This window comes from Pipistrellus kuhlii, unplaced genomic scaffold (assembly GCF_014108245.1).
Source record: "Pipistrellus kuhlii isolate mPipKuh1 unplaced genomic scaffold, mPipKuh1.p scaffold_m20_p_16, whole genome shotgun sequence".
In the NCBI taxonomy this organism is placed as follows: Eukaryota; Metazoa; Chordata; class Mammalia; order Chiroptera; family Vespertilionidae; genus Pipistrellus; species Pipistrellus kuhlii.
Window position 1 is genome coordinate 28263483 of NW_023425471.1, and position 23923 is coordinate 28287405.

Sequence of the window (23923 nt, forward strand, 5' to 3'; positions counted from 1 at the left end):
TGTAAGTTGATGGTCTAGTTTCATTTTTTTGCATGTATCTGCCAAATTTTCCAAGCACCATTTATTGAAGACACTGTCTTGACTCCACTGTGTGCTCTTGCCTTCTTTGACAAATATTCATTGAGCATAATGGCTTGGGTGGATTTCAGCGTTCTCTGTTCTGTTCCATTGCTTTGTATGTCTGTTCTTGTGCCAATACCAGGCAGTTTTGAGAACACTGGCTTTGTAATTTAGCTTGATATCTTGTACTGTGATCCCTAGAATTTTGTTCTTTCTCAGGCTTGCGGTGGCTATTCAGGGTCTTTTTTTATTCCAAAAGAATTTTTGGAGAGTTTGTTCTAGATCTGTGAAATATGCCATTGATATTTTAATGGAGATTACATTGAATCTATAAATTTCTTTGAGTAGTATGGACATTTTTATTATGTTGATTTTACCAATCCTTGAAAGTGGTATGTTCTTCCATTTGTTTATGTCTTTCTCTCTCTCTTTTTTTTTTTTTTTTTAATTTTTTTTAAATTTATTTATTTTTTTTACATATTTTAATGATTTTTTTTGCCCCCCTCCCTCTCTCCCCCATATCCCCTCCCTCCCCATAGTTTTATGTCCATTGGTTGTACTTATATGCATGTATACAAGTCCTTCGGTTGATCTATTATCTCCCCCAGATCCTCCTCCCCTCCCCGCTGTAATTTGACAATCTGCTTGTTGCTTTACTGTCTCTATATCTATCTTTTGGTTCATCAGTTTATAATGCTCTTTATTATCCACAAATGAGTGAGGTCATGTGGTGTTTCTCTTTCATTGATTGGCTTATTTCACTCAGCATGATGTTCTCCAATTCCATCCAGGTTGCTGCAAATGATGAGAATTCCTTCTTCTTTATGGCAGCATAGTATTCCATTGTGTAGATGTACCATAGTTTTTGGATCCAATCATCTGCTGACGGGCACCTAGGCTGTTTCCAAATTCTGGCTATTGTAGATTGTGCTGCTATGAACATAGGGGTGCATATATCCTTTCTGATTGGTGTTTCTAGTTTCTTGGGATATATTCCTAGGAGTGGGATTACTGGGTCAAATGGGAGTTCCATTTTCAGTTTTTTGAGGAAACTCCACACTGTTCTCCACAGTGGTTGCACCAGTCTGCATTCCCACCAGCAGTGCACGAGGGTTCCTTTTTCTCCGCAACCTCGCCAACACTTGTCGTTTGTCGATTTGTTGATGTTGGCCATTCTGACAGGTGTGAGATGGTACCGCATTGTTGTTTTGATTTGCATCTCTCGTATAATTAGTGACTTTGAGCATGTTTTCATGTGCCTTTTGGCCTTCCTTCTGTCTTCTTTTGAAAATATTCTATTTAGGTCCCTTGCCCATTTCTTAATTGGATCATTCATCTTCCTTTTATTTAGTTGTATCAGCTGTCTGTAGATGTTAGAGATTAAACCTTTATCAGTGGTGTTATTTGCAAATATGTTCTCCCACACCGTGGGCTTTCTTGTTGTTTTGTTGATGGTTCTCTCTCTCTTTTTTCAATGTCTTGTAGTTTTCTAAGTACAGGTCTTTTACCTCCTTAGTTAAATTTATTCCTGGGTATCTTAATTTTTTGATGCAATGATAAATGGGATTGTTTGTCTGTTTGTTTTTACTTTTTCTTTCTGTGAGTTCATTATTGGTATATTTAAAAGAAAAAGCCATAGATTTCTGGGTATTAATTTTGTATCATGCTACATTGCCAAGTTAATTTATTAAGTCTAGTAGTTTTTTGATGGAGTCTTCAGGCTTTTCCATATACAAAAGAAACCATCAATAAAACAACAATAAAGGTCACTGCATGGGAGTTCATATTTCCCAATGCTATTTGAGATAAGGCTTTAATCTTCAAAATTTACAGGGAACTCATACAACCTAACAAAAGAATATGAACAATACAATAAAAAAAAATGGATGAAGAGCCTAAATAGACACCCTTTGAAAGAGATCAAGAGACATATGAAAACATTATTAAAGTCCCTAATCATCTGAGAGATGCAAATCAAAACAACAATGAGGTACCATCTCACACCTGTCAGAATGGCTATCATCAACGTATCAACAAATGTAAAGTGCTGGAGAGGATGTGGAGAAAAAGGAGCCCTCTTCACTGCTGATGGGAATGCAGACTGGTGCAGCCACTGTGGAAAACAGTATGGAGATTCCTCAAAATATTAAAAATGGAACTCTCATTAGACCAAGTAATCCCACTTCTTGGAATATATCCCAAGAAGCTAGAAACACCAATCAAAAAGAACATGTACACCCCTATGTTCATAGCAGCACAATAGCTAAGATTTGGAAACAGCCTAAGTGCCAGTCAACAGATGAGTGGGTTACAAAACAGTGGTATATCTACACAATGGAATTCTATGCTGCTATGAAAAAGAAGGAACTTCTACCATTTGCAACAGCATGAATGGCCATGGAGAACATTATGCTAAGTGAAATAAGCCAGTCAGAGAAAGATAAATATCACATGATCTCACTCATTTGTAGGATAAAATGAAAAGCATAAACTGATTAACAAAAATAGATCCAGAAACAAAGACACACTGAACAGACAGTCCAACCTCGGAGAGAAGGCAGGGGAGGGCAGGGTAAAAGATCAACCAAAGGTCTTGTATGCATGCATGTTAACATAACCAATGGATACAGACACTGGGACAATGGGGGCAGGAGTGGGGGGTCAATTGGCCAATAAAGAGACCTATGTAATATTTTAAACAATAAAAAATTAAAAAAAAATTAAATGGAGCTCCCGTTTGACCAGTGACTCTTCCTATTTTAGACCACAGAACAGTTTCCTCCTTTCCAGAAAATTTCCTCTGTAGATCAAATTATCACATAACAAGGGCTTAGCTTTATTTTCAGAAATATCCTCCTATTGATATAAAAAAAAAATTTTTGTTTGTTTTACAGATGGTCTTTATAACATTTTTATTATTGATAATATGCCATGGCCGATGTGGCTAAGTTGGTTGAGCATTGACTCATGCACGGAGAGGTCACTGGTTGATTCCCTATCAGGGCACATGACCTGGTTGGGAGCTCAATCCCCAGTAGGTGGCATGCAGGAGGCAGATGATTGATGGTTCTATCTCTTTGATTTTTCTCTCTCCATGTCACTTCCTCTCTCTCTAAAATCAATAAAAACATATTTTAAAAAGATAAACATTTTTATAAATAATGGACAAATATAATTATGTATATTTAAAGTTTATAAGGTGATTATTTGATATACATTGCAGAATTTCAACATTACCAATATCAAGATAATTGAACCATCCATCCATTTCCTTATGTAATTAACATAGTTAAATACATTTTTTAGTGGTAAGAATGCTTAAGATCTGTCCTCAGCAACTTTCAAGTATACAATACCATATATTAACTATATATAGTCACCATGTTGTACAATAGATTTCTTCCTGCAGGTCCTGGCAACCACCATCTATTCACTGTTTCTACAAAATCAGCTTTAAAAAATCTACATATAAGTGATATATATATATTTTTTTTATTTCTCTGTATGGCTTTTTCACTTCGTGGAAGGAAAAAAATTATAAAGATTAGAGCATAAATAAATGAATTAGAGACTAGAAAGACAATAGAGAATATTGACAAATTTAAGAGTTTGTTTTATGAAAAGATATACAAAATTGGCAAACCTTAGATATACTAAGGATATAAAAGAGATTATTTAAATTAATAAAATTATAAATAAAAAGGAGACATTACAACTACTAATACCACAGAAATACAAAGAATTAATTATAAGACTACTACTATGAGCAAAAAATTAAATAATTTAGAGAAATCGATAAATTTGTACCAGAATACAATAAATTATGAAATATTGAAAATGTGACTCAATCAATAACAAGCAAGGTGATTGAATCTGTATCCCAAAATCCCCAAAGAGAAGTGTAGGACAAGGTAGCTTCTTTTTGGTAGTAAATTCATTTTTGGTAGTGAATTCTACCAAAAATCTCTCTTTCTCAAAATATTTCCAGTAGAAATTTTTGTTTCTAAAAAAATTGAAGTATTCCCCTTTAAACTATGCCTTTTGCCAGGATAGCCATTGTAATCTCAGTATTCATTAGATTAACATATTACAGTGTCTCCACTTTATACTTTTTGTAGTGTGTGCCATCATTATTGTTCCATGATGCAGCCATTCAACAGATATTTCTTATGTGAGGAAAATTAAGGCAGACTTTAAGAGATCCCAGTAATAACTCTAGAAATCTTATTTTAAACAGAACTCCCACAGTTTCATTTACATATGACTTGGCAATCAGACCACTATGTGTCTGCAATACTCACTGCATTTCTTTCCATGGCCAGGATTAGTTAGAAAGGAAAGGTGATCATATGGTTCAGTCCTGATTATAAGGGAGGTGATACATGTCTTACTCTCACACCTATGGCAAAACTTCCATATTAAATTATTAGAGAGTGATCCAAAACATTATTGGGCTAAAAGCTATGCTGCTTGGTACCAACTAAAAGTGCTGTAGGAATTTGGAGGAGGAAGAAATTCATGAAAGCTACAGACAGAGAAGGCTTTCTGGGCAAGTGGGATTTCAACTTGTCGTTAAAGGATAGGAATGATTTGAATCAGTAGTGAGAAAAAGAGCATTTTGGGTGAGGTGTAAGGGGTAAAAAATGTTTATACTCCTAAACTAGGCTCTAGTTATAAACTGGCATTGCTTTGTGCCATCTATAACATTGTTACCTATACTACTTTTATATGTAATCATTGCCTAAGGAAAAAAGGTCTCTTTAAATTTCTTATAAAATTCAGATGACTCAGAGGAACAGGAATGGTGACTTTCTTTGACTAAAATATAACAACCATGATTATTAGTCAAATTATGCAGATTTCACAGGTAATACTAGTAAAATTTTACTGAGAATCTTTTATGTGATAGGACTATTCTGCATAATTACTACATTTTTATTTATGTAATCCTCACAACAATCCTGTGAAGTATTGTTATCTCCATTTTACTATTATACATGATAGAACTGAAGCATAGTGAGTTTTAACTAATCTACCTAAAGTCCACACCTAGGAAGTGGCTGAGAATTGAAGTGAAATTGAAAGATCCAATCCCAGTTTGGCTCTCTCCCAAGTATTCACTTCATAGGTTTGGCAAGGGTTAAATGAAGAGAGGTCTTTAGTTTTCTGAGGGTTAGAGACACAGTGTTAAACCCAAAGAAGAGAAGGGATTCTCTGGAAAAGGCTCTTTGGTAAAAAGCAATAAGTAAAGTTTATGCCAGCCACAGATAGCTTATGCCTTAAATGGGAAAAATGAGAAATATAAAATGAGAAATATTAAAATATTGTTTTTAGTTTTAAAAGTTATTTTTGATAACATAAATTTTGCAAAATATTAAAGCATTACAGATTAAATAAATATCTCCTTGACTATCACCTCTATTATGTATACATGCACTGTCTTCTAGGTTATTGCTAGATTTTATGTGTGTGTGTGTGTGTGTGTGTGTGTGTGTGTGTGTTCTACATAAATGGAATATTTTATATGACAGTATATGTCATTTATATAGTTGTATATAATGTTTTATAGCTGTGCAAATACATACATGTTTTACCTAAAGAAAATGCATATAGTTAAATTAGCATATTTTTTAACAGAAGTGGTATTATATTATTCTACATCTCCCCTAATCTGTTGTAAATATACATTTATGTTTGTAACACAAATGTCACTCATTACTTTCTGTTATTGGTGTTTTATTCATCTAATCAGCATGTTTCCCCCACTATTTTATTATGAACAAATAAAACATACAGCAAATTGAATGAATTTTACAGATAATATCCATATCCTCACAAATTAGATTCTACCATTAACATTTTACTATATTTGCTTCATTACATGTCTTCTATCCTTCAATGAAATTGTCTTAATTTTTGCTTCATTTTAAACTGCTGCATAATAATCTATAGTAATAATACAGTTTTTTGTCTAAGGCAGTGGTCGGCAAACCACAGCTCATGAGCCACATGAGGTTCTTTGGCCCCCTGAGGGTGGCTCTTCCACAAAATACCACATGTGGGCGCTCATGTACAGTGCAATTGAAACTTCGTGGCCTATGTTTTCAGACTGGGCAAGTCTATTTTGAAGAAGTGGTTCTAACACAGAGCCACACTAAAGGGCCAAAGAGCCGGATGTGGCTCTCAAGCAGCGGTTTGCAGACCACTAGTCTAAGGTAATTGCTGTAATAGATGATGCTGCAATGAACACCCTTCTCCATCTGTGTTAATTTTGGTGAATATTGAAGAGCAAGAATTGCTGTGGCATAAGGTTTTGAAATATTAGTAGATATCAAATTATTCTCCATGGTGGTTCCACCAATAATTAAAAGGCTTGTTTCCTCACACATTTGCATGCACTTTTATCAATTTTTGAAATATTTTAAGAATGTGAACCAATATACATACAGCTGGTGAAAATGGTATCATTTGTTGCTTTGATTTTCAATTTGTATTTCTGTGATTACTGGTGAGTTTGAACATCTCTTCTTATGATTATTTTACATCTAGGATTCCTTTTTATGCATGTACTTTGAATTTATATATATATTCAAAGTGGCCAGATTATTATGACCACCTGACATTGTAGGCAAATTAGCCATACACTATAGCATATGGAATACAAAAGCCGAAGGCCTGTTTGGACACCTGTGCTGTCTGCAATTACCAAGATAAAATGTCTCCAATTTGCACAGGAACACAAGGATTGGACAGTCGAGCATTGGAAAAAAGTCATGTGGTCTGATGAATCATGTTTCCAGTTGCATCATGTAAATGGCAGAGTAAGAATTTGGTGGAAACTGCATGAAAGCATGCACCCATATGCATGAGTACAACCCTTCAAGTTGGTAGGGGCAGTGTTATGGTTTGGGGCATGTTTTCCTGGCATGATTTAACTCATGTGGAACAGCATCTGAATAGCACAACATACCTAGGTATCATTGCTGATCAAGTTCATCTTATCATGTTGATGGTGTATCCCAACGGAAATGGCTTCTTCCATACCACGGTGCTCGTATTGTGTAGGAGTGGTTTCAAGAACACGAGGGAGACTTTACCTTGCTTAAGTGGCCCCCACAATCACCAGATCTCAATCCAATTGAGCATTTGTGGAACGAAGTTAAAAGAGCCATCAGTCAGCTGGTTCCACAACCATCAAATCTCACAGAACTGGACAGTGCTATTCATCAGGCATGGTGTCAGATTCCTCGCATCACCTTTCAGCATCTTGTGGAGTCAATATCAAGAAGAATCGCTGCAGTATTGAAGGTGAAAGGTGGCCCAACGAAGTACTGATAGGGTGGTCATAATAACCTGGCCACTAAGTGCCTATTCTGAATAGTAATTCATTATCTCACATATGTGGCAGCTATTATTCTATTGCTCATCTTTCCACTTTTCTTTTTTTTTTTAAATATATTTTATTGATTTTTTACAGAGAGGAAGGGAGAGGGAGAGAAAGTTAGAAACATCAATGAGAGAGAAACATCAATCAGCTGCCTCCTGCACAACTCCTACTGGGGATATGCCCACAACCAAGGTACATGCCCTAGACCAGAATCGAACCTGGGACCCTTTAGTCCACAGGATGATGCTCTATCCACTGAGCCCAACTGGTTAGGGCTCTTTCCACTTTCCTTTTTTTTTTTTTTTAAATATATTTTTATTGATTTTACACAGAGAGGAATTGAGAGGGACAGAGAGTTAGAAACGTCGATGAGACAGAAACATCGACCAGCTGCCTCTTGCACACCCCCCACTGGCGATGTGCCCGCAACCAAGGTACATGCCCTTGACCGGAATCGAACCCGGGACCTTTCAGTCCGCAGGCCGACGCTCTATCCACTGAGCCAAACCGGTCCCGGCTCCACTTTTCTTATGATGTTTTTGTTGAACAGAACTATTTTACCTTACATTTAATCTTCAGGGCTACTTGTGATGTTATCAACAAAGGTGGCTTTCCTCATTTTACAGATGTGGACTCTAATTCTTAGAAAGTTAAAGAACTCTGCTCAATAGCCAGTATGTAGCAATAGCAGGACTCAGAGTTAAGTATATTGTCCACTGTATTAGTTTCCTATTGCTGTTGCAACAAATTAGCAAAAACATGGTACCTTACACTTATACATCTTTATTATCTTATAATTATAATAGGTGGTAAATCTAAAATGTGTTTAACTGGGATGAAATCAAGGTGTCAACAGGGCTGCATTTCTTCTGGAGACTGTATAAGACAATCCATTTACTTGTCTTAGTCAATTTCTAGAGACTTGAATTCCATGGCTCATTGGCTCCCTTCCTTCATCTTTAAAACTAGTAGCACTCTTCTCATACTTCATCACTTTGACCTTCTCTGCTTTCAAATTCCTCCAACTGAAACAATTATTATGATAACATTGGGCCCACTGAATGATTCACAATAATATTATTTTAAAATCAGCTGATTAGCAACTTTGATTTTATCTGTAATCTTAATTCTTTTTTTGTCATATAATGTAACATCATAACAGGTGATGAGAAATAAAACATGAACATCTTTGGGGGAAGCATTATTCTACCTACCTCAGCCCCCCTCCCAATCTACTGTCTTTCCACTGTAACAGAATAACAAGTAGCCAAAGGAATAGATGAACTAGTTTAGAAAATAAGGCTGATAAGAGACCTATCTATTACAGCTGGGTTATACCCTGGGCTCTAATTATATTTTCATTTACTGGAAGATTCATTGTATTGTAAAAAATGCCTATGTTTTCTGCATGTTAATAGAGATCCAGGGTTTGAAACTGCACACAACCCATTTTCCCAAATGGTGAACTTGTCATACAAATATGTGATACCTTAATCAATAAAGAAATTTTTTAAAAAGAAAAAAAAAGTCATTCATGCAAACACAGAGTAGTTGTGTAAAGACATCTGTACATATTTTCTGGATGCTGAAGTGATCTAATCCAAAAGCCTGAATCACAGAAATATATGATGTGAGAGTTGAAAAGGACATCAAAGACCTGCTAATACAAAGCTCTCATTTCACAAGTGAGACCACTGAGGCCAAAGAAATAAAATAGCCCATTCCAGGTCACATATGGGAAGAATTGTAGTATAGGACTCACTGCTGGATCTAATTTCACCAAAGTAAGCTGTCATTTCTGGGTGCAGGGTAAGGTTTTGTTTTTTAAATCCCTTAAATCATATCATGTAGATGACCACTTCTTCCAGTCAGTGATTAAGCCAGGAACCACTGTGGCATTTTCTACCACAGTTCCTTGATAATGAAAAAAAAGTATTGATATAAGAACAAAAAGATCTGTATATCTATATCTATCTCTATATCTACCTATTGATAGATATAGAGATAGCTGGATAGATATTATATATAGATGATAGGAGATGATGATAGATGATAGATAGATGATAGATAGATAGATAGATAGATAGATAGATGATAGATAGATAGATAGATAGATAGATGATAGATAGATGATAGATAGATAGATAGATAGATAGATAGATAGATAGATAGATCGATCTTGGGAACAAGCCTAGGAGGAGTAAACACTTTGTACAAGAGAGTTGGTTCTTTTCCTGTTAAAATGGGTGACTAAAATTTTTGCTCAGGAGTCCTGAATTCAGTAGCAGAAGGAACATTAGATAGGAGAAAGCTGGTATTTGGTTGTTTAATATAAAACAGTGTTACCCAAAGTTGCCTTGGGAGATTGTGAGCTCTCAGTTATTGGAGGCATCCAAGCATACTTTGTATAGTCATTAGTAAAGAAATCTGTATTGGGAGTTTTCACTTTTATTTTGCCAAGAACTTTTCTTCTAATGAAAGTATACATTGTTGCTAACCCATAATATAAAGCAGGTAAATGCAACTCTTTAGAGCCCTGTGAGGCAACTTAATCTGGAAGCAAACATATTCCATGCCTTCTGAAGATTTGAAGGTCAGATGCTTAGAGTAAAAGGGCTGGGCCAGTTATAATGGGTAAATTAGAATAGCAGAGGGTTGGCAGTTACATATACACAGGACTTTTGGAACACACTTGTTGATTAAACAGTGAAATTATCAGGTATGACTAAGTCAATCTTAAAACTGGAAAAGTCTCACCAAAGTAATCTTCCTAAACATGAAGATTATAAATGTTCTTATAAGAGTATTTCTAGTAGCACATGATCTCACTCATCTAGGGGAAATGGTGAACAACATGGACTGATGAACAAGAACAGACCAAGAGATAAGGAGCCATGGGTCAGACTGTTGGAGCTCAAAGGGAGGGTGGGGATAAAAGGGAGAGATCAGCTGAAACCGGTTTGGCTCAGTGGTAGAGCGTAGGTCTGCGGACTGAAAGGTCCCACCTTCGATTCGGGTCAAGGGCATGTACCTTGGTTGCGGTCACATCCCCAGTGGGAGGTGTGCAAGAGGCAGCTGATCGATGTTTCTCTCTCATCGATGTTTCTAACTCTCTATTCCTCTCTCTTCCTCTCTGTGAAATATCAATAAAATATATATTTTTTTTAAAAGGGAGAGATCAACCAAAGGACTTATGTGCATACATATGAGCCTAACCAGTGGTCAAGGACAATAGGGGGGTGGGGGCATGAGTGGGGAAGATTGGAATGGGAGGTTGAGGACAAATATGTGATACCTTAATCAATAAAGAAATTTTAAATATATATATATATATATATATATGTATGTATATATATATATATGTGTGTGTGTGTGTGTGTGTGTGTGTGTGTGTGTGTGCTGTTGTTGTTGTTGTTTTCAGAAGAAAAAAAATTTTTCTCATATAAAAGTATACATTGGTTTGATTACTGGTAAGGGCACGTGCCTGGATTGTGGGCTCATTATTCTCTCATATAAGTGTGTACATGTGTGTAGCAAATATAAAATGCTCATTATTCTGTACTTTGCCTTTAACATGATGATATATCTTGGAGATATTTCTATATGTGCATCGCACACACAAACACAAAACACAAGGAACATTTGACCAGTTTGAATGTCATTCCTCCACAGGGGCCCTGCTAATCTCTGTATTACTCCAATTTCAGTCAATAAAACTCCACATCTGGAGAGTTTTAAGTAAGGGGGAGATATAATCACCTTTGTGTTTAATTTACTTTTTAAATATTTTTTACAGACAGGAAGGGAGAGAGACAGAGAGTTAGAAACATCGATGAGAGACAGACATCGACCAGCTGCCTCCTGCACACCCCCCACCGGGAACATGCCCGCAACCAAGGCACATGCCCTTGACCGGAATCAAACCCGGAACCCTGCAGTCCATAGGCCAACGCTCTATCCACTGAGCCAAACCGGTTTTGGCAATCGCCTTTGTGATTTAGAAAAAAATAGCTTAGGCTGTTATTTGAAGAGCAGATTTTGGGGTCAAGAATAAGGGCAAAAGAACAGTGAGGAGATTATTACAGTGATCCTTGGTCAAGAGACCAAGGCTATGTCAGTGAAGATGGAGAAAAGTGGGTGAATTAAAAAGATTTATAGAATATAAATATGTCATAATTTGGGAGTGAGAGAGAAGGCAAGGATCTTGGAGGACATTAAAGTTTGTGGCTCTCCTTTCTCTTAATTGTTACATCACTTTCTCTCACTTACCATGCCCTTTCATAGTAGAGCAAAACTTTATTTCTGCATTGTGATATTATTTTTATTTGCTGCCAGCTCATTAGTAGTAAATGTGAAGGTAGGTAGATGTGAAGAAAGTAGAGGAAGTAAGGTAGCATTTACTGATCACTTACCATGTAACAGGTGCTGCACAAGCCTTTTTACAGACACTCTTCCATTTTATTTTCAGTCTGATTTTACAGATGAAAAACTGAGTCTTGGAGAACTCAAGTGACTTTCTCAAGATTCAAACCAGAATTGTGATATGCCCAGAGCCCACAATCAGGAAGCTACATGAGAATACAGAGGAGAGATGGCAGGAGGAGCTGATGCCAGTCATAGAGTTGTTCAAGGAAGGGCACCAGAAAACAAGACATGTTAACTGAGCATGAGAGGGAAATGGGATGTGTGTGTTCATACAGGAAGGCAGGAAGGGTCTGGGGCCAAAGCAGTGGGCAAGTAGGTGTTGGGAAGATACTCAGGGAGACTCCACATGAATGATGTACCAGGAGGCTGAAATAAATAAAAATACTTTTGACCTGGGGCCACAGACTGAATACTTGAAGACCAGGGATAGTGAAAGCTCAAGGACCAGTCTGAAGAAACTAGTGAGTCGCTTAGGCTTGAGCAGTGGTTTTCAAAGTGTGACTCTCAGACCAGTGCCATCAGTATCACCTGGGAACTTGTTATAAATGTGAATTACAAGGCCTCACCCCAGATTTACTGAAGCAGAAACTCTATGCCTTAACAAACCCTCCAAGGGATTCTGGTGCATGCATAAGTTATGAAACCTACTGCCTTGGAGGACTGAAGAAAGCAGCAAGTAGAATTAAGAACCAAAGTTCAAGCCCAGGACAATCACACATCACAGCAGTGTATATCAATCCTTTCAAAGCCTTCTGAAGCTTGTTGGTCAGAGGTGGTGGGGAATGAAAAGGGAGGCCAGTAGCTTTAGAGGTGTGGTCTATGGGCAAAAATCTCTTGTTCCCTGCACTACCTCAACTATTTCCCAGAGGCCTTCTTTTTTTCTTCTTTTAGTTTTTATTTTTTAAATTTTTTTTAATTTCTATATTGATTAAGGTATCACATATTTGTCCTCAGCCTCCCATTCCAATCACCCATTCCAATCACCCCCAATCATGCCCCCACCTCCCTATTGTCCTTGATCACTGGTTAGGCTCATATGTATGCACATAATTCCTTTGGTTGATCTCTCCCTTTTATCCCCACCCTCCCTTTGAGATCCAACAGTCTGACCCATGGCTCCTTATCTCTGGGTCTGTTCTTATTCATCAGTCTATGTTGTTCACCATTTCCCCTAGATGAGTGAGATCATGTCCTACTGGAAATATACTTATAAGAATCAAAAATGAGACAAGCAATAATCATTATGCTGAAAGGCATATGAATCAGTCTGTAGTGAGTTTCTTTCTGGGCCACCAGTTCTTTTGAGACCCAATTTTAATGTCAAACAGTGTACATGTCAGCAATGATATTTCAGCCAGAGGCCTTCTTTGTAAGAATAGCTAAGGCAAGCTCATTAGAAGGTCTTGAGATAAAGCAAGTAAACTAGTTATGCTAGGGCCCTGCTGTGGATTTTTATTTTCACCAGGTACTTGGCACTGTCACTAAATTTTACTGTGAGAAATATGAGAAGGAAAGAAACGTTAATAGAAGGTACCCTAGGTGTTCATTGAAGTGGCAGCTTATTTAATTCTCACAGTTATTGAACTCATGAAATTAATATTGCTGTAATTTTAAAGATGAGAAACCAGAGGTTCAGAAAGCTTAGGTGAATTGCCCAAGGTCATACAGTTGAGAAGGAGCCAGCCAGGATCCAAACCTAGTCTTTCTGAGTCCAAACCCCACACTTCTCCTACTAGATAATGTTGCCCCCTAATATGAAGATCCCAGTCGTTTTCTCATCTTTGTAGCCATTCCAAAGCCATGTCCTTGTGATTGTCCATACACAGTTAAACTTCAAAATATTGAGTAAATGAATAAGAGATGGGTTAGTGACAGAATTGATCTTGACTCTTAAGCCCATTCTATTTCTGTGCTTCTCAAATGAATGTGCTTTCAGGGCCATTGAAGTTTCTTACTGGTGCATCAGGGTTAACCATACAATTGAACAGGTCCCTGGATCCCCTAAGCCCTGCTCATTTCCTTTCTCTCTTAGCCTTATCAGGAAAGCTCCACTTTCATTTTCTAAACACAGTGTGTGTGTACTGAAAGATTTTACTTGGGAAAGTAATTTTGCTGCCAAAAAATTTTTTGGGGCGGGAGGGGGAGTGAGAGAGAAATCTAAAACATTTTCTCCATTTTATGGGTAGAGAATAAAGTCACATAAAGGCCAACTTACTTGTCCAGGATTATTCTGTTTGCTTTTTTTAAATGTTTTTAGTTGATTTTTAGAGAAAGGATAAAGGAGAGGGAGAGAGGGGGAAACATTGATGAGAGAACCATCTGTTGGCTGCCTCCTTCACTACCCCTAATGGAGATTGAGCCCACAATGTAGGCATGTGCCCTTACCAGTAATCAAACCAGTGGCCTCTCAGTGCATGGAATAATGTTCAACCAACTGAGCAACACCAGCTAGGGCAGTCTTTTTTCTTTAGCAGCATAATTACAACTTAAAACCAGGATTCTACAAATATTCTTCTGTTTCATCATGAATTAGTATAACTTATTTTCTAACCTGCAGAAAGAAGAACTTATATTTCTTTCTTTCTATTGAAAATTTAAGAAATGATAACTCAGTTTAGGGCATTTACTATGTGCCAGTCACTGTAATAAACTGTTCATATGAATACTTTTATTTCATTTCTCATATCTGCCTTATGAAATAGGTACTATTGTTATCACCATTTTACAGAGGCAAAACTGATATGTTTAGAAGGATGGAATGAATTTTCCAATGTCACAGAAACAGAAAATGACAGAGTTGGTATTTCAATCTAGGATGTCTAATTGTAGTTTTCATGCTCTTAATAATGTTTCATATTATAAATGTCTATATTGCAAAACAGTCTATAATGGTGGTTTTCAAATTGCAGCTTATGGATTAAATCTGATCTGCTGCTTGTTTTTGTAAATTAACTCTTATTGATACAGAGATATGTCCAACATGCTACACTGGCCTATTATAGTAGTTATGGCATAGACTCTTCTGCAAATAAAATATTTACTAATTGGCCCTTTACTAAAATAGTTTACCAATCCCTGATCTATAGGTATCAAATTAAACCCTCTTTAGGTGACACTCAATGAAAGGCACCAGAAATATATCCAGGATTTGCAAAAGAGGAAGGCACAAAAAGAGGAAGGCACACAATTCACTGTGAGTCCATTCAGTGAATTGCTGAATGAATAATACAAACTCTGAGACCTGGTCAAGCTGGCTTCCTGCAGCTTTTACTGTGTTGACTCAAGTGTGTCTATATGATCTGCTTCTTGTTGTCTTTCATGAGTCAGAACAGAGACCTTATCATTTCCCCTCCCTATCATAAATTCTTTAGAGCCTGGACTTGGATCCCAACTTAATGGGTTTGGTCCCCTCCTACCCCTTCTAGCTTCAAGGTCCACATCTGTGCCAAGTGGGGAAAGAGGCAAATAACCTCAGCAACTGCTGTGTCCTGATCCACCTTCTCTCAATCATTGAACATTTCTGAGAGATCCGAGGCTGGTGGCTTCTCCCTTCTCTCTATCAATGCTTCTACTTGGTTTAACCTGGGCTGCAGTTTGTGGGGCAGTTCCTGTGTCTAAGAACCTTTAAACACCGCTAATGGTTTATGACTCAGACTTTGCCCCACCAGCTCATTCTTTGAAAGTCCTCCTCCCTGGACCCTGCCCTTGACATTTTAAATCCAGAAAACAAAATGTGTTGAGCCTGCCTAGAGGACAGTACCTGCTCTGAGCCAAGACCTCCTCATCATAAAGTAAGAATACTAGGCGATAGAACCGCCATTATACCTATCTCCTTTCTATATGTGGGTCTGGTGGGTAGATGCCGCTCTTGCAAAAGGGACATGTAGTTCATATTTTCTTTGTTTACTTTGTACTCATTATTTTCTTATACTTTGTAACTTTAAAACCTCTTTCTTTTCTACTTTTAATATCAAGAATGTGCCTTCTTGATGGAATGCTGGATATATAAATTTATAGAGCTTTAGGGTCCGTAGCTAGCTCAAGGCCCTCGTACAAATTGAATGACTGGGGACCAGAGAAGAATCTGGGTCAAACCAACATAGCTGATTACTGCCAGAGCAAGCGGTGCTTGAACCTAAGTCACTTGATATCAGAAACAAGGAAATTTTAGGGCCCATTTTGCTATTTTTTCAAATTTAATATTTCCAATTCTTCTGGATCTTCTTTGTTTTTAGGATGCTGACATATATTAATTCAGTGTATCTTCTAGTTGTATCCAGTCTCCTCTATGGAACCTATTTTTAATACAGTCCTGGGGTTTCACTCTAGGAGCTGCTAGAAATGGCAGAAGCAGAGGTAATACTCATAAATATATATATAGCAGTGGAAGGAACTCAATAATTGTGAAGTCATCTCAAAAAGACTTTCTGTTTCCCCCCTAAGCAGCAGTGTTGTAGTGTGGTGGCTAAGAATCTAGACGGACCCAGTAAAATTCCCTCTTTTACTTCGTAATTGTGTGACTTTGAACAAGTTACCTTCTCTCTTAGAGCCTATATTTTTTAGTTGTAAAGTAAATGTAATTAGTGTCCATTTCACAGGGTATTAGGATATTTAAATTAGAAGATGCATATAAAGTGGTTAACATAGGGCCTGGTATGTAGAAAGTTCTTTTTTTATTTCCAGTTTTATATTTCTTTCTTACTAAACAACCATGGCCTCAGGGTAACAGGCAGGGCTAATAACTGTTTCATAGCAAGAAGAAAACAATTGGTGGTGGAAGAGGGCTCTTCCTTAACCAATAACAGTTACAAAGGACCCTGTTTAATAAATGGAGTTGTTGGAATCTGTGAGCTTTGGCTACACTGGCAGTGCATTCTCCTCCCTCTCTCAGCAAAGGCCAATTAGTAATTTGTGATAACAGAAATGCAGCCCACACCTTTGTAATTCCTTCTGAGATCCTCACCAGGATTTAAAAAACACCCGAATATGGTTAAAGAACCATCCTGGGTTTTGTACCAAACCAGACTGGTATAAGACATTCCAGTAGTTTAGTTTCTGGAAAGGACAATACCCAGCTCTACCCCCGCCTCCATTCACCCCACTCCAGTAATGCTAGCCAGATTGAGCCCTGGACTTAATTTATGAGAAAGGCCCTGTAACCCAGGATACTGGCTGAGCAGAGCTGGCAGATTCATGCTGGGGCTGCGGTGCAGCATCACTAGACTGCTGACATGAATACAGAAGGGTTTTCTCTAACAAAGGTAAGCTTTCTTTCCTCTCTTCAAGCCCTATCTCACCTTTCTTTCTTTGTTAAAACATTTATTTATCTGAGTTTAGGGGAGTCCTGGGCCATTGGGAGAGAAATTCAATTGCTGAAAAGTTAGAGAAAGTTTGGCTGAGTGTGCATGGAAGTTAAAGTGAACAATAGGCTTCTTTTGTTCCTCCCTCCAAAATGTACATATAGGATCACACTGGTTTTACTGCTTCAGAAACAATCCTGGGGTTGTAGAAAGCAGTTACTAGTAATTTTTCTATTGAAATGATGTGCTGATCTCCCATTTTACAGGCTGAGTGGTTTGTTGAAGTGATGTATCTGAGGACTACATAAATAAGAGGTTCAAACACTTAAAACCATCAATTTAGTTTCATATTTTTAGATCCAAATTCACATAGATTAAGCAAATAAATGATAGGTGAACTAAGCTGTTAGCTTAAAATCTAAATTGTTTCACACACTTAGGGTCTAATTAGCAGAAATATTTTTGAAAACATGGGTTCAAATTCTGGCTTTGTCAGTAACTGGCTGCTTGACTTTGAGTAAACCCCTTTACCACTCTCACCACAGTTTTTTCTGTATGTCACATCAAGGAGTTGAAAAATATAGTTTCTAGAGTTCTTTATGGGTATATGAATCTATGATGCTTTCAATTTTTTAGTGAACATCTATCACATTCAACTCCTTGCTTGGGTTTCAAATATCTAATTTTTGAGCCTCAAAATATTGCGAGATAAATATTATCCCATTTTTTATTTTTAAAAAAAGTGAGACTCAAATAGATGAAAGTGACTTTTTCAGAAGTCACCATTACAGGCAAGAGATAGAATTTGAATTCAGGTCTTCTGATTTCAAATTAGTATGCTTTCTATGATACCACAACCGAAGTCTATAGAAATAAAGCAGTCTCATTGATACAAGTGGAAAATAGTGGTGAAATCATATTGTCCCAGGAATGATATGGTTATAATATGCTGAACATGATTCCTAGGATGGAGGGTCAGAAGTGTTAGGTTCCAGCACTAGCTTCCAGAATTTCAGGTGAGTCCTTTCCTCTCTAGGTCTCAATTTCATCACCTCTTACATACTAGGATGCAGTGATACTGATTAAAGAATAACATACTTGTCTTGTCTGGAACCATGTGAGGCTTTTGACATTCTAATTTTCCTCTTAGTAAAGAAAGGCCTATAACCAACAAAGGTGAGAAACTCCCCAATTGGAAAGTATTTTGAGTCACAAGGTGAAGAAAGAGCCATAAAGCACTAAGAGAGCAGAGGACCAAAGTAGATGGAGATTAGAGACAGGACCCAAAAGACACTTCAGCATTCCAGTGTTCAGTTGAGTGGCTCTTTGCTTAGTATGAGCCTGTCCATCTCAGTCAAACCCAACTCAAAAAGGGAGATGAAAGGAGAGAAAAGAGCATTATCACACTAAAGGGATAACAATTATAGGGAAAACAGTGATGCAAATTGTCATGGATGATGCTGACCAGGCCCAGGTGATATTTGGATGACAGGAAGGTAAGGTAAATGTAGGGGAGACTTGAATTGTTGTTAGTTTACCTTTTCCAGGGCTAATCTCCTAATCTCAGTTTATATTAACTATACTATGTCTAATTCCAAGTAAAGCAGAAATTCATTCATATTCTCTCTCTCTCTCTCTCTCTCTCTCTCTCTCTCTCTCTCTCTCTCTCTCTCTCTTTCTCTGTCTTCTTACCTCCCTCCCTTCCTCCCGTCCTCTCTCTCTCTCTTTCTTCTGCCTTCTCTGTTTTTACTTTGTTACAGGATTATCACTCATTTTACCTATTTCATTTTTCCTTTTACCTTTTCTTTTTATTTTATTTTTTCCTCAGTCTGGCCTTTCTCTAACACTTTCTCTTGTGGGCTCATCTGAGAGAAAGTAGCCTGCCCAAGTGAAAAATTTACATAGGACTCTCTCATCCTTCATTTCATTTGATGTTCATAGTAAACTAATGAGGAGATCAAAGCAGAGATTATCTTTATTAACTAAATGAGGAAACTAAGGCTCAGAAAATTAGGTGATTTGCTCAATGCCATACAACTAATAAATGATGCATCCAAAAGTAGAATATATTTTTCTAGGATCTGAAATCTTTCAATTTATCGTGAAATATATAAGTGATTACAAAATAATTTTATGTTTTTTTCTTTCTTCTGTTTTAATAATATATGATAAAACCAAAATTTAAAAACAGCAACAATAAATACAGTTTGGGAATAAAAAAGCCAGTGACTAGAAAGAAAGAAAGCTAGTATTTACCAGGTGTCTACTTACATTTATCAGGTGCCTATTAAATCTCCCTTTCAAACACAACTGAAAACAATACTCCAAATTAAGTTAATATGACTCAAAAATTCCGTTTCCTTTCATTAGATTATATTTCTTCCAAAGAGACTGATCTCAGCCATATACATGTGCCTCTATACTTAGTATGTATTAATGCACATGAGAATTTTTGAGTGTGTATGTGTTGTGGCTATCTATAAAATGTTAAAGCTTTGACATGCTGGTAAATTTAATTTCTAAACCTATTTCCTTATCTGTAATAATAATAACCACTAGTATTTTTTGGTCAATTACTTGTACACTTGAATATACATTTATGTTCTATGTACCTACAGATCTTAATATACTTAATCCTCACACTACTTGAGGTGTAACTACTAGAATTAATTCCATTTCAAAAATTAAAATACTATAGCTAGAGAAGTTAATCAGTTTATCAAGTCACACAGCTAGGGAAAGTGGAGTCAGGATTTGATTAAAGTCTGATCCCAAAGCCTATAATCTGGATTCCAAATGGGGAAGACAATCCTTATCTCTCAAAAGTTTAGAGATTAAATAAGGTGGCAGATATATATATATATATATATATATATATATATATATATATATATATATATAGCATACTGTAAAGTGGAATGCAGTAGACAAATGCTAGGTAGCACTTTTTTTCCAGTTTCTATTGTCTAGCTCTTTTGGTCATTAGTCACTACCTTTGAATGCTTATTCATTGTATGCTAAAGATAATGTACCAGTCTCTTCTGGGAATATTTCCAAGTTTACCATGTGTATCTTCAATTGTGAAATTCTTACCTGGGATAGTGTTTTACTTAGGTAAGCAAGTTTAAGGTACAACAGCCTTACTGACACTTCCCTGAGAAATAAGTTTGAAGCAGGTCCATGTTGCAAATGTTAAATATTTCATTGAACCCAATGAATGGTAACTACCATCATTATTATCATCATCATTGTAAATGATATTGATTAAATATAAGTATTTGCCTATATGAGTATGTGTCTGTTTCTAGAAGTGATCACAATTACATGTGATTGCATGTTTTAGGGTAAATGGGGTTTTCCCCGATATCTTTATAGTTATGGACAAATACATGTTCTCTGTGTATACTCATGTGATTTTACAAGTATGTTTTGTGGAAGGTAGTATGGTATGGTGATTAAGAACATAGATACTAGAGCCAGACTTCTTGGACTCAGAACCCAAATCTACTGATAACTAGGTGACCTTGGGAAAATTACTTTACACTTCTGTTCTGCAGTTTTTCCTTCTGCAATATGTGGAGTACAATTACATCTTTTTCATAGTGTGGTTGTGACGATTAAATTATTTAATCTATGTAAAATATTTGTAAAAGCATCTGGCATGCTATGCATGTACAATAAATATTGATTTATTATTATTGTTATTCTGAAAATAACAAAGGCTCTGTGTGACAGTGTATTTCTATATGTGGATGTAAGTGTGTCTAGCTCTGCTTTTACATAAGGTTAAATGTGCCTATGTGTATGCAAGTATATATATGTGTGTAGTTATGTTATGTTGTCTGTGTTTCTAAGTTTGACTGCAGACCCAAGAAGTATAATCTCCTGGCTGATGTACTGGAATGAGAGGCTGGAGGCTTAATTCTGACTCTGATTCATGATTGGACCCATGAAATGAGTTTATGCATAGCAGAGAACCAGCAGAGAACATTTTGATAAATTAATATTTCCCTTACATATTCTCATTTGTTTTATTTTTTACTTTTTCTCATTCACAAAGCATGTGAATGCTAAGTTTATAGCTCTATATATTTTCACAAGCTGGACACACTCATGTAACCAGTATATAGATCAAGGAACAGAACATTACTTAATCACTGATCCCTACCTCAAGGGCAAACGCTATGTTGGTTTCCAGCAGCATACATTAATTTTGCTTGATTTTGTACTTTATATAAATGAAATAATAGAGTAAATATTCTTTGTCTGATTTAGTTCTGCAACATTATGCTCATGAGAGGCATCTTCATTTTCAAGTGTAATTGTAGTTTGTTCATTATCATTGTTATGTAAAATTCCAAAATCTAAATAAAATTCAATTTACTCATCCATTCTAGTGTTCATATACATTTTGGTTGTTTCCTTCTTGGGTATATTAATTTTCTAGTAAATGTCTTTTGATGGATTCTCATTTGTTTTTAAATACAATTCATAGGGGATGGAAGGTGGCAGCAATGAAAACAAAGACATAGGGAGAATTAGTGACTTGATTCAGGTACTGAGTGAGTCAGTGGCACAATCAGGCTTTTAGTGCCTGGTTCCTGATTCTTGTGCCAGAATAATCCTTACTTATGCATGGCTGAAAGAACTCGATCCAGATTTCTCTTCTAAAGGAAGTGATGCATAATTATCCATATAAGTGACTATTTAACTTTGTCCTCCAAAGTTCAATGTGTAGAGATCATTGAACACTTGTTGAACTGAAAGTAATCAGATAAGGTATAGATTCTGGGGAACTCATTCTTGCTTTCTCAGTTGCTCCATCTGACTCTTGCCTCTTTAGTTTTCCTGACACATGCAAAGCCCCTTTGTTCTCTTTCTTTCATACCAGCAGCTATTCACTTGCCTGTTTCCCAGAGTAATGTGGGCCACGGAGCCAGGCCATCTCCTCTGGGCTCTGCTGTTCATCCAACCCTTGTGGCCCCAACTGACTGATGGGGCTACTCGAGTCTATTACCTGGGCATCCGGGATGTGCAGTGGAACTATGCTCCCAAGGGAAGGAACGTCATCATGAACCAGCCTCTGGACAATGACACGTAGGTTTAATCTCTTGTGAAATTAGAGCTAGAGTGGGGGGAACACCCTTGAGATCAGAAGGTAACCTCTTGAGGACCTTTTCCCAGGTGTGGTAGCAACAGTTCCTGATATCTTTGAACCATATTCCTGGTGGCATGTTTGCTGAGAATAGGCTAGTTGACTCAAGAGCCAGCATTCTGTATGGAGTCTTCTTTTTCATACTGAGGTGCCTCAGCATTTTTAGGTCCTGATAGTAATTCCATATTCCCTTGATGTTAGTTAAGATGATATCCACAATGCTGTTTTAATAATAGTTGTTTAGCTTTTTTAAAAAAAAAAGAAAGAAAGATGAAATATACACAGTGTTTGTAAGATGTGTATGTGGAACTAGTCTCCCATATTTCAATAGAACTGTACTAATTTCAGATATGTAAAAATGACAAAAATAAGGTATCAGAATCAAAGAAAGAACAATAATAGCTATCACTTATGTAAGATCATACTAGAAATTTACATACTTAGTCTCACCTAATTTTTATAAAAGCTCTAGGAGGTGAGTCTGAATATCCTTATCTTTTAGACAAGAAAGCTGAGGGTCAGGGATACCAAGTAAGTTGCTCAAAGTCCCACAGCTAGTAAATGGAAGAGCTAGGATTTTAATCTGGATAATGTGAGTGCAAAAAAAAAATGATATTCTCCTCACCATTTTGCCTCTCACAGTTAGCACAGGATTAAACTTTTTTGATTTTAGAGCCTTGCAAATGCTTCACAAATATATATTTTTAAAAGTGAATGAGTGTATCAAATAATCTTTTCTGATAATGAATCATTTTGTCCCCCCAAAGCCTCAGAGTTTTCCAAAGTTAGCTGTAACACCTCAGAGCTCTCTAAGAAGAATTAGAGTAAGAAAAACAGCTGTCTTTTATGACAAACCATCTTTCTATCAACCTAGTTTTGAACTCACAGTCTTTGTTTTAAAATTATCCTTGAGGGATAACTTTGTTATCGCCCATCTCCAATAGTTTGAAGTAATAGTTAATATCTATTAAGCTTTTACTATTTTCCAAGTACTTTCCTAAGCTCTTTATGTATTTTAATTATTTTAGTCACCAATAACACCTGTCCAAGATTGGTACTGTGATTATCTCCATTTTACAGATGGAAAAATTCTACACAGAGAAGTTAAGTAACTTGACCAAAGTCCACAGATTTGGAAGTGGCAATATCAGCATTTAATTGAACCATTCCAGCTCCAGAGTTTAAGCACTTGACCACTACTTTATAAAACCTCTCATACATAGCAGGTCAATACTAAATTAGACAACAGAGGTAGGGAGTTGATTAGTTAAAAATAACCAGTTCTTGATTGCTTCCTTATTACTATGCTAGAGGCCTGGGGCTGATGAGGCCGGGCCAGCCAGGGGGAGGGGCTGTGGGCAGTTGGCCAGCCAGTCCTGCCCCTAATCAGGGTGGAGGGGGCAATCGGGGGCAGGACTGGCTTGGGGGAGGGGCCACGGGCGGTTGGCCACCAGCCCTGTCCCTTGTCGAACTCCTGATTGAATGAACAATTTGCATATTAGCCTTTTATTATATAGTATATTAGATTGAAACATGTGAAATTGCCTTTTTTGGCATGTTAAAAGTGTTCAAATATCAGAAATTTCATATGCTTTC

At 36.8% G+C, this 23923-nt stretch overlaps 1 protein-coding gene and 1 non-coding gene across 7 annotated transcripts in view; one reads left to right on the top strand and one right to left on the bottom strand.

The window, feature by feature from the left end:
- Positions 1-11074: 11074 nt before the first annotated feature.
- Positions 11075-11183, bottom strand: LOC118720315. The gene has a single exon (XR_004988409.1). It is a non-coding gene; the product is annotated as a U6 spliceosomal RNA (small nuclear RNA).
- A 4239-nt stretch (positions 11184-15422) lies between these two features.
- HEPH (hephaestin) overlaps positions 15423-23923 on the top strand; it is a 98443-nt gene continuing 89942 nt past the window's right edge. For 2 of the 6 annotated variants that reach the window (XM_036439882.2, XM_036439883.2), the window contains exons 1-2: positions 16909-17133; positions 22064-22269. In XM_036439882.2, the coding sequence (XP_036295775.1) occupies positions 17104-17133; positions 22064-22269 (236 nt within the window). In that variant the 5' untranslated portion in view covers positions 16909-17103. Of the gene's footprint in view, positions 15664-16908; positions 17134-22063; positions 22270-23923 lie in introns of those variants that run through there. The other 4 variants (XM_036439885.2, XM_036439886.2, XM_036439884.2 and 1 more) reach the window with 4 other exon arrangements.